Source organism: Lipotes vexillifer, unplaced genomic scaffold, assembly GCF_000442215.2.
Source record: "Lipotes vexillifer unplaced genomic scaffold, Lipotes_vexillifer_v1.1 scaffold793, whole genome shotgun sequence".
Taxonomy (NCBI): domain Eukaryota; kingdom Metazoa; phylum Chordata; class Mammalia; order Artiodactyla; family Lipotidae; genus Lipotes; species Lipotes vexillifer.
The window spans coordinates 1,354,266-1,366,211 of NW_006774859.1; the positions used below are offsets into that span (position 1 = coordinate 1,354,266).

The 11,946-nt window shown below is 42.8% G+C and overlaps 1 protein-coding gene across 1 annotated transcript in view; it reads left to right on the forward strand.

Moving 5' to 3' along the window:
* The window catches only part of LGSN (lengsin, lens protein with glutamine synthetase domain), a 28,498-nt gene extending 25,340 nt beyond the window's left edge, over positions 1-3,158 (forward strand). The window contains exon 5 of the mRNA XM_007449585.1: positions 1,735-3,158. Within this exon, the coding sequence (XP_007449647.1) occupies positions 1,735-2,934 (1,200 nt within the window). The 3' untranslated portion in view covers positions 2,935-3,158. The remainder of the gene's footprint in view (positions 1-1,734) is intronic.
* Positions 3,159-11,946: the final 8,788 nt, after the last annotated feature.

The window sequence follows — 11,946 nt, forward strand, 5'->3', positions numbered from 1 at the left end:
CCTTTTTAGCTTCTAATTCTGATAAGAATATATCCTATTTTTTTGGATGACAATAAATATTATTAACTTCTCAAAAATAGTGATATCAAGAAATATGATATTTTTAGATATGTTTTGAGATTTTCTGAGTATTTTTCAGTTTATGTCATGTATTTACTTTAATAATTGACTTACTGTGTTACTGAAACATCATTTCTTAGGAAGGGACATCAGTATTATATACAAAAGTATGAAAATTAAGCATCCTCTAAGATTATTGTTTAAATATATCTTACTTATTACTTCAATGTCAAATTGTAATTTTTCTCATTTGCTTTATATTGGGAAAAATTGGGCATCTTCAAAACACTTTTTAAAGAATTCCAAAAGATTCAAATCTGTTTCTTCAAAAATTCTTTAGATCTGCCTGCACACACACACACACACACACACACACACACAAACACACACACACGAAGTTTATGTATATAGGCCCTTGAGTAGGTTGAAAATTAAGCAGGGGCTGAATAAACAGTGCTTGACTTACTCAACTTTACTACTGGCAAAAGTAGATTTGGATCATCCAGGTCAAATGGCACTTGGAAATGTGCAGAGATGGTGGAAAGTGAAGGAGGAAGTGGCTCACCGACACCTGTAGAAGAGTCGCTTCTGCGAGCATCAACCCTTCCTCGTTAGCCACGCTGTTTGAGATTTGGAAGTAAAACCAGTTTGTCTTGCAGAATGTGAGTAGGTTTTGTTAACCTCACGGTGTTCACTGACATCATAGGAATCAAACTTTACAGTCAGCTTTTTCTCCACCCATTAATGGAAACGTCAACACATGAAACCTTACTGATATTCCTACTACACAATTTCTACATTTTTATGTGTCTTTTCAACTTTATAACTTCATTATTTCCATGTTGTATGGCACATAGAAAAGTTAAATAAAAGTTAAATCCATTGAACCCAAGAGGTATTTGACTAGAAAGTGCCTTAGCAATCATCTACTCTAACACTTCTGTTTCACAGATATGGAGGCTGAGGCACATAACATAGTTCTGTGATCTGCTTAACATCACACAAGGAATTAATGACAGAGTTAGGACTGCTGACTTGAAGGCTGCAACATTTTGGAAACTATAACGTAGGTCCACATTCACGGGCAAGGTTTCTGGAACTCTGCACCTGTGAGGTAGTTTGTTCATTAGTGTGTTGTAAAGGTGAGTGAAGAGAGGAGTGAAGCTGTCAGCAGTCCCGGCTCTTCTGTCCTGTGTGTCCCGGGTGTGACAATAGTCAGCTCTCTGAGAAAGACTGAGAATTCTTTACTGTAGACTTTGGAGAGTCAGTTACCTGTGGGGATTACAATAGAATAAGCCTTATCTGAAGTATTAGTCACTACGCCACACGATAAAAAGTGCTTTAAAAAATATTTTTGGTTATGAGCAGTTCAAATAATTCTGTTAGGTTTTACATTTGTCATTTGCTATAGACATTTTCTTTATCATTATAGCTTTTTTTATGAGTGCTGTTTTCATGAACATGAGCATATAAAGTCTCCAAGGCTAAAGCTATTAAGACTTGTTTATAAATTACCTTTGGGGGTTCTATTTTAAACTATTTAAAATTTATCTGATACTAACCTAGCTTTAACCAACAGATGTTAAACATTTTTTTCTCGTTCTCCCACCCCCCACGTTTTTGTGTTTTTTTCAAGTTTCAAAACTTGATTGCTCTATCCTTTAACTTCTTTAGGAAAAAGTGATCCATGGCGTTTACATGCCCCGAGGTTATCTTGAATTGATACCAAATCCTAAGGACAATGAAGTGGATCACATAAGAGCAACATGTTTTAATAGTGACATAGTCCTGATGCCAGAGCTATCGACCTTCAGAGTTTTGCCGTGGGCTGAGAGGACTGCAAGAGTGATCTGTGACACGTTCACTGTGACTGGCGAGCCTCTGCTGACTTCCCCAAGGCACATCGCAAAGAGGCAGCTGAGCCGGCTGCAGGACTCTGGCTTCTCTCTGTTCTCTGCCTTCATCTATGATTTTTGCACTTTTAGTGTACCTGAAATTATCAATTCAAAGACCATATCTCTTCCTGCTTCAGCATTGCTAAATGATCACGACCAGCCTTTCATCCAGGAACTCGTGGATGGGTTATATCACACTGGGGCCAATGTTGAGAGCTTTTCCTCCTCCACCAGGCCTGGCCAGATGGAAATCTGCTTTATGCCCGAATTTGGCATCAGTTCAGCTGATAATGCATTTACCTTTAGAACAGCTGTCAAAGAAGTGGCAAGGAAATATAATTACATCACCAGCTTTTTCATTGAGACTGGCTTCTGCAATTCAGGAATTTTGTCTCATAGTCTCTGGAATATCGATGGAAAGAAAAACATGTTCTGTAGCAGTTCTGGAATGGAGCAGCTCACTACCACTGGGGAAAAATGGTTGGCAGGTCTCTTGAAGCACTCTGCTGCTCTCAGCTGCTTGATGGCTCCTGCTGCTAGCTGCCGGAAGCGCTATTTCAAGGAGAGTAAAGACCTGAAGGAGAGTGTGCCGACAACATGGGCATACAACGATAACAGCTGTGCTTTTAATATCAAGTGCCATGGTGAGAAAGGCACCAGAATAGAAAATAAACTGGGCTCAGCCACGGCAAACCCTTACCTGGTGCTGGCTGCCACTGTGGCTGCAGGCTTGGATGGACTTCAAAGAAACGATGGTGTTTTGGCTGCTCCAGAGGACGGCACAGACCTTCATCAATCCAAATTTTCTGAGATCCCTTTGAAACTAGAAGATGCCCTCATGGCACTGGAGGAAGATCAATGTCTGAGACAGGCTCTAGGGGAAACTTTTATTCGATATTTTGTTGCCATGAAGAAATATGAGTTGGAAAGTGAAGAAACAGATGCTGAGAGAAATAAATTCTTAGAGTATTTTATTTAGTGTGAAACCCTTGACTATTCCTTTAGTGATGTGAGTTTTACTTAAGTAATTGATCTGCCAGAAAGAAAAGATTGGATTTTTGCAACAACAACAAGACTACAAATGCTTTCTCTCTTTTTGTCCCCATGGAGTATTTGACAGATGAAGTGAGGTTGCTGAGAGGATTCTGATTCAGAAACAAACAATAAAGTTGTGGTGCAATTGTGATGTGAAAACCCAGCAAACCTTGTCACTCGGTGGTCATTGCCTCTGCATATGTTGACCTAGATACGAATATTCAGTTCTGTGGGAGCAACACATATATTCACACAATTAAAAATACTTAATAATTAGAATGCAAAATTTAAATGACTATAAAAAACGGAATAATTTCAATTATACACATAGGTTGTGACTGCCAGGAAAACAAAGATATTCACTAATATAATCTCACTCATCAAGGCATTCTGAAGGTCTATTTTCCAAGCATCATTGTGATGCCTCTAAACGATTTAATTAAGTTTTACAAAAATATGTCATGATGACAAGTTAGCAGAAGTTTTCATATATGTCCCTTCTCTTTCTACCCTTTGTCACAAGCTCCTAAAAGGCCAAGGAATTTCAAGGCTGTAATGTCCACAAGAAACAAATCCACAAGAAATAGATTTTGAGCTGGGAACAAGGAGGTCAAATATTTAAAAGTAGTGAAAATATTTCTTTAAACAGTAACTCATATAGAAGCCGTATTCATAAAATACGGGTAGAATGGGGATGGGCTGCGGTGGGTGGGCTCTGCCTGGTTTGTACCACTCCTTGAAACTGGAGATTTCAAAGATACCTCTGGTGCTTTGTGGAGCATGAAAACAACTGCCTTGATAACCAGGGCAATGTTTTCAGCTAAAATTGTCTTTAAATTACTGAGTCTCCTGCCCATAGAAGTTGGTATCTCCCCAGAGAATCTTAAATGTTCTAGACTTTTGTCTATCACCAAAGTTTAGCTTCTTTGGGGAGGAAATTCAAAATCCACTTACTAGCAAATAAAAACCCTATTCCACTGCTTAGAATCAAATAGGAGATTTTATGTTCAATTAAAACCAACTGTGGTCTCAGTTGAGAGAGCAAACATGCAGGCACAGGATTAGAATATGGCTCAGATCCTCCTAATTCAAATCCATGGTACTCAGTAGCTTTAATACTGAAAGTCAGACTGTCTTCTTCTAATTGCTCACCCTCTTTCCTTTGAGCAGGAGAAGTATGTTTGAATACATAAGAATAAGATTTTTTGAGTGGATTAAGGGGTAGAGAGAATGGTAGTGTAGGAATCTGAATGAGATCTTTTCTGGGTACAGTAATCTTGGTGATAGCTTTTTCTCCTTCATAACCTTAAATATGTCCTGCCACTCCCTTCTAGCTGGCAGAGTTTCTGCTGAAAGATAAGCTCTTAACCTTATGGGGATTCCCTTGTGTGTTATTTGTTGTTTTTCCCTTGCTGCTTTTAATATCTTTTCTTTGTATTTAATTTTTGACAGTTTGATTAATATGTGTCTTGGCATGTTTCTCCTTGGATTTGTCCTGTATTGGACTCTCTGTTTCCTGGACTTGAGTAACTATTTCCTTTCCCATGTTAGGGAAGTTTTCAATTATAATCTCTTCAAATATTTTCTCAGTCCCTTTCTTTTTGTCTTTTTCTTCTAGGATCCCTATAATTCGAATCTTGGTGTGTTTAATGTTGTCCCAGAAGTCTCTGAGACTGTCCTCAGTTCTTTTCATTCTTTTTTCTTTATTCTGCTCTGCAGTAGTTACTTCCACTATTTTATGTTCCAGGTCACCTATCCGTTCTTCTGCCTTAGTTATTCTGATATTGATCCCTCATAGAGAATTTTTAATTTCATTTACTGTGTTGTTCATCATTGTTTGTTTGCTCTTTAGTTCTTCTAGGTCCTTGTTAAATGTTTCTTGTATTTTCTCTATTCTATTTCAAAGATTTTGGATCATCTTTACTATTGTTACTCTGAATTCTTTTTCAGGTAGACTGCCTATTTCCTCTTCGTTTGTTAGGTCTGGTGGGTTTTTACCTTTCTCCTTCATCTGCTGTGTGTTTTTCTGTCTTCTCATTTTGCTTAACTTACTGTGTTTGGGGTCTCCTTTTTGAAGGCTGCACATTCATAGTTTCCGTTGTTTTTGGTGTCTGCCCCCAGTGGCTAAGGTTGGTACAGTGGGTCATGTAGGCTTCCTGGTGGAGGGGACTAGTGCCTGTTTTCTGGTTGATGAGGATGGATCTTGTCTTTCTGGTGGGCAGGTCCATGTCTGATGGTGTGTTTTGGGGTGTCTGTGGCCTTATTATGATTTTAGGCAGCCTCTGTGCTAATGCGTGGGGTTGTGTTCCTGTCTTCCTAGTTGTTTGGCATAGGGTGTCCAGCACTGTAGCTTGCTGGTCGTTGAGTGAAGCTGGGTGTTCATGTTGAGATGGGGATCTCTGGGAGGTTTTCACCATTTGATATTACGTGGAGCTGTGAGGTCTCTTGTGGACCAGTGTCCTGAAGTTGGCTCTCCCACCTCAGAGGCACAGCACTGATGCCTCACTTGAGCATCAAGAGCGTTTCATCCACATGGCTCAGAATAAAAGGGAGAAAAAATAGAAAGAAAGAAAGAAGATAAAATGAAATAAAAAATAAAGTAAAATAAAATAAAATAAATTATTAAGAAAAGAATTTTTAAAAGTAAAAAAAGAAAAAAAAAGGACACACAGAACCCTAGGTCAAATGTGAAAGCAAAGTTATGCAGACAAAATCACACACAGAAGCATACACATACACACTCACAAAAAAAGGAAAAGGGGAAAAAATATATATCTTTGCTCCCAAAGTCTACCTCCCCAATTTGGGAAGATTCGTTGTCTATTCAGGTATTCCACAGATGCAGGGCACATCAAGTTGATTGTGGAGATTTAATCCTGAGGCTGCTGGGAGAGATTTCCCTTTCTATTCTTTGTTCTCACAGCTGCCAGGGCTCAGCTTTGGATTTGGCCCCGCCTCTGCGTGTAGGTTGCCAGAGGGCGTCTGTTCTTCGCTCAGACAGGACTGGGTTAAAGGAGCCACTGATTCGGGGGCTCTGGGGCACTCAGGCCGGGGGGAGGGAGGGGTGTGGGTGCGGGGCGAGCCTGCGGCGGCAGAGGCCGGCGTGACATTGCACTAGCCTGAGGCGCGCCCTGCTTTCTCCCGGGGATGTTGTCCCTGGATCCCGGGACCCTGGCAGTGGTGCCCTGCACAGGCTCCCCGGACGGGGGTGTGTGGATGGTGACCTGTGCTTGCACACAGACTTCTTGGTGGCGGCAGCAGCAGCCTTAGCATCTCACGCACGTCTCTGGGGTCCACGCTGTTAGCCGCGGCTCGCACCCGTCTCTGGAGCTCCTTTAAGCAGCGCTCTTAATCCCCTCTCCTCGTGCACCAGGAAACAAAGAGGGAAGAAAAAGTCTCTTGCCACTTTGGCAGGTCCAGACTTTTCCCCAGACTCCTTCCCGGCTCGTTGCGGTGCACTAACCCCCTGCAGGCTGTGTTCATGCCGCCAATCCCAGTCCTCTCCCTGGACTCCGACCGAAGCCCAAGCCTCATCTAGCAGCCACGCCCACCCCGGCGGGTGAGCAGACAAGCCTCTCTGGCTGGTAAGTGCCAGTCGGCACTGATCCTCTGTGCGGGAATCTCTCCGCTTTGCCCTCCGCACCCCTGTGGCTGCGCTCTCCTCCGCGGCTCAGAAGCTTTCCCCCTCCGCCACCCACAGTCTCCGCCCGCAAAGGGGCTTCCTAGTGTGTGGAAACCTTTCCTCCTTCACGGCTCCCTCCCACTGGTGCAGGGCCCGTCCCTCTTCTTCTGTCTCTGTTTATTCCTTTTTCTTTTGCCCTGCCTAGGTACGTGGTCACTTTCTTGCCTTTGGGGAGGGCTGTCTTCTGCCAGCGTTCAGTGGGTGTTATGTAGGAGTTGTTCCACATGTAGATGTATTTCTGGTGTATCTGTGGGGAGGAAGGTGATCTCCGCTTCTTCCTCTTCCGCCATCTTCCCCCTCTCTCATAACTGTGTTTTCTAAATGTGTGATTCTGTGTCTCTTTTGTCATTTAGTTCATGTGTCGCAATTTTGATATTCCACCTGTAACTGATATCTTATGATAAGTCTCTTTTTCTGACTTAGGTCACTGAGAATGATCATACCTAAGTACACCAGAATTTCTGCAACTGGCCTCATTTCATTGATTTCATGGCTGAGTTATATTCCATTGTACATAAGTATCACATCTACTTTATCCATGTTTTCCTTCCAAGGAAATTTCGGTTGTATCCAAGTCGAGGCTCTTGTATACTGACCAGCACTAAAAGTTGTACTGCCTGTGTCCTGTCGAGCTTTGGGTTTCCCAAGATATACGCCCATGAGAGGAAGTGCCGTATGCTCTGTAGCTTTGTTTCTTAGATTTTTTGGGGAAACACAAAACACTTCTCCAGAGTGCTGTTGGCAATTTACCGTCCCACAATTAGCGTAAAAATGCTACCTTTTCTTCAACCCTATCCTGCATTTCTGGTTTTTACACTTTGTGAGGGTGGCCCTTTGGACTGATGCGAAGTGATAACGCTTGGTAGTGTTTATTTGCACCGCGGGCCAACGGCATCATTGAAGAAGTTCTGCCCCTTTCCATGTGCATTCGAGGCGAGACCAATCTCCCTCTTGAAATCCCGTTCCTGCAATTCTGCCTTGCTTTCAAGTCCTTTTTTGTTACTTACCTCAAGGCATTTTTCCACGTTAGGTATCTTTTACAATCCTGCATGATTGTGAATTGCAGTGCCCCTGAGCTCCACTTTTCAAATTGTTTCTTTGGGAACTGGACACAAAACAGCAGGATTGCTTCAAGCCCTCTTCCAGTTCAGAGGGCAAGCTGAGCCTTTGGTTAATTCCTCTTCCTCATTGGAAATTAGAGTGGTATGCGCCTGTCCAAACACCTTGGCATTATCTCTCATTGTTCCCCCATTCCTGTTCATCCTCCAGACAAATTCCAAACTGTGTGAAAGAGGGTGTTGTAGGTACAGACTTCCACAAGTGGGGAGTTTTTTAGGAAAGTCGCTGGAGATGGGAACCCGAACACCAGGAATTGAGGTGGTTTTTCCAAACTCTTCCTTTTCTGATGGGGTAACATCCTCAGGGTGTCCCTGCATGTTTTAGCTGTACAAAGGGTTTCCTGAATCTGGAGATTTGGGACCCATGGAATCAGGACCAGGCAGTATTACTCTAAGGGGCTGAGTTTGCTGACTCATGTTCACCAAGCCTCTCAGCCCCATGAGTGTTTAGCCTTAGGTCCCATCCAGCTGTGTGTTTCTATATGGTCAATCCAGGTTGCCTCCCAGACTCTGAATGAATTGTATAAGAATTTTCCTTTCATTCAGTGTCTTTTTTTTGTAATTTATTTTTATAATGAGGAGTAGCTGATTTTCAGTGCTGTGTTTCTTGCTGCTGTACATCCACTTGATTCACGTACAGAGATATATTGATAAATTCTTTTTCAGATTCTTACCAGTCGTATATAATCTTTTCCGGTGTGTAGAGTGAGCTGAGTTCAGTCCTTTGAGGTTTAGAGTAAGTCTTGTTGATTCCCTATTTGGTCTATGGAATGGTATGTGTGCTCATTTTAAACTCCTTCTTTATGCCTCACGTCAACCGACCTTTGCACTCTTGCAGTCATAAGTGAATTTTCTAAATGTGAGATTCTGTGTCTATTTTGTCATTTAGTTCATGTGTAGCAATTGTGATATTCCACCTATAACTGATATCTTATGATAAGTCTGTTTTTCTGTCTTACTTATGTCACTGAGAATGATTGTACCTACGTACACTCGAGTGGCTGCAACTGGCCTTATTTTATTGATTTCATGGATGAGTTATATTCCATTGTACATGCGTATGACTTCTTTATCCATGTTTTCCTTCCAAGGAAATTTCAGTTGTGTCCAAGTCGAGGCTCTTGTAACAGACCAGCACTACACGTTGTGGTGCCTGTGTCCTGTCGAGTTTTGTTTTCCCAAGATATATGCTCTTAAGTGGAAGTTCCGTATGCTCTACAGCTTTGTTTCTTAGATTTTTTTGTGAAACACAATACACTTCTCCAGAGTGCCGTTGGCAATTTACTTTCCCACAGTTTGCCTAAAAAGGCTCCCTTTCCTCCACGTCCTATTCTGCATTTCTGGTTTTTACTCTTTCTGAGGATGGCCCTTGCGACTGATGCGAAGTGATACCTCTTTGTAGTGTTGATTTGCACCTCGCGCCTGTTTGCTTAGCCAAAAAGGGCATATGCGTTTTTTCTGAATATATTCATGTAGAACTCAAACACCCTTTTTGGCCAACGGTATCGTTAAAGAAGTTCTGCACCTTTCCATGTGCTTTCGAGGTGAGACCAATCTCCCTCTTGAAATCCGGTTTCCGCAGTTCTGCCTTGCTTTCAAGTCCTTTGTGGTCAGTTACCTCAAGGCATTTTTCCACGGTAGGTATCTTTTACAATCCTGCAGTGTTGAGAATTGCAGTGCCCCTGAGGCCCACTTTTCAACTTGTTTCTTTGGGAACTGGCCACAAAACAGCCGGATTGCTTCAAGCCCTATTCCTGTTCCAAGGGCAAGCTGAGCCTTTGGTCAATTCATCTTCCTCATTGGAAATTAGAGTGGCATGTGCCTGTCCAAATACCTAGGGCTTGTCTCTCATTGTTTCCCCCCATTCCAGTTCATCCTCTGGACAATTTCCAGACTGTGCAAAAGAGGATGTTGAAGGTGATGACTTCCCCTAGTGGGGAGATTGTTAAGAAAGAGTCTGGAGGGGGGAACCCAAGCACCTGGAGATGAGGAGATTATGTGCCTTTTCTTAAACTCTTCCCGATGTGACGTTGTACCATCGTCAGTGTGTCCCATGCATGTTTTAGCTGTACGAAGTGTCCCCTGCACCTGGAGATTTGGGGTCCATGGAATGGGGACCAGGAAGTATTACTCTAAAGGGGCTGCATTTGCTGATTCATCCTCACCATGCCTCTCAGACCCACGAGTGTCCAGCCTTAGGGCCAATCCAGCTGTGGGTCTAGATGTGGTCAATCCAGCTTGCATCACAGCCTCTGAGTGTATTTTGTAACATTTTCTCTCTGTCTTTTATTGTTTTTGTTTTTTTGCAATTTATTTTTATAATGGGGTGTAGCTGATTTTGAATGCTGTCTTTCTTGCTGCTGCACATCTACTTGATCCACTTACAGAGTCATCCATAAATTCTTTTTCAGTTTCTTACCAGTTGTATATATTCTTTTCTGGTAACTAGAGTGTGCTGAGTGCAGTTCTTGAGCTATAGAGTAGGTCTTGTCGATTACCTATTTGATCTTTGGACCGGTATCTGTGCTAATTTCAACCCTGTAGTTTATGTCTCACCCCACCCCACCTTTCCCCTTTAGCAGCCCTAAGTGTGTTTTCTAAATGTGTGACTCTGTTTCTGTTTTGTAATTTAGTTCATGTGTAGCCATTTTTAGTTTCCACCTATAAATGATACCTTATGCTAACTGTCTTTTTGTGTCTGACTTATGTCACTTAGAATGATCGTACCTAAGTCCACCCAAGTTGCTGCAACTGGCGTTATTTCATTGATTTCATGGCTGAGTACTATTCCATTGTACATAAGTACCATATCTTCTTTATCCATTTTTTTCCTTCCAAGGATATTTATATTGTTTTCAAGTTGAGGTTCCTGCAAAAGTGCTGCACTAACATTGAAGTGGCTGTGTCCTATCGATTTATGGTTATCCCGAGATATACACCCAGGAGTGGAAGTGCCATATGCTCTGTAGCTCTTTTTTTTTAAATTAATTAATTAATCTTTTTTGCCTGTGTTTTGTCATCATTACTGCATGTGGGGTTTCTCTAGTTGCAGGAAGTTGGGGCTACTCTTCGTTGAAGTGCGTGGTCTTCTCATTGCAGTGTCTTGTCTTCTTTTGGATCCCAGGCTCTAGGCGTCAGGCTTCAGTAGTTGTGGCACACAGGCTCCGTAGTTGTGGCTCACAGGCTGTAGAGCACAGGCTCAGTAGTTGTGGTGCACGGGCTCAGTTGCTCTGCAGCATGTGTTATCTTTCCGGACCAGGGCTCGAGCCCGTGTCCTCTGCATTGGCAGTTGGATTCTTAACCTCTGTGTCACCAGGGAGTCCCTGTAGCTCTATATTTTAGATTTTTAGGAAACATCATACCCTTCTCCAGCGTGGCTGTTAGCAGTTGACATTCCCACCATCAGTGTAGCAGGGTTCCATTTTCTCTACATCCTCTCCTCCATTTCTTGTTTTTACCCTTTGTGAGGATGGCGATTCTGACTGAGACAAAGTGCTACATCTTGTAGTGTTGATTTGTACTTCCCGCATGTTTGGTTGGCCACAAAGTTCGTATGGATTTCAACCTGTACACCCTTTTTGGCCAACTGAATCATAGGCAATGTTGAGCAGCTTTCATATGCTTTAACAGTGAGTCCAATCTACCCCTTGCCATCCGGTTCCTGCAATCCTGCCTTGTTTTCAAGTCCTTTTCATTTACTTACCCCAAGCCATTTTTCCACGATAGTTGTCATTTACAACACTGCAGGCGTGGTGGATTGCAGTGTCCCTGAGCAACTGTCTTCAACTTGTTTCTGGAACCGGCCACAAAGTGGCAGGATTGCTTCAAGCTCCATTCTGGTTACCGGGCCAGCCTGAGCCTTTGGGAAATTCCTCTTCCTGATTGGAAATTAGAGTGGAATGTGCTGTCCAAACACATAGAGCTTGTTTCTCATTCCTTCCCCCCCTTCCCTTTCATCCTCCCGACAAATTGCAAGCTGTGCACGACGAGCTGTTGAGGGTGCTGACTTCCCCAGGTGGGGAGACTCTAAGGAAAGAGGCTGGAGCAGGGAACCCCTCCCCCAGGATATGTGGAGATAAGGAGACTTTTCCAAACTCTTCCCGCCCATCCGGGTCCCCATCTTCTGGGGTTCTGTCAGGACACCGCAGGGTTTCCA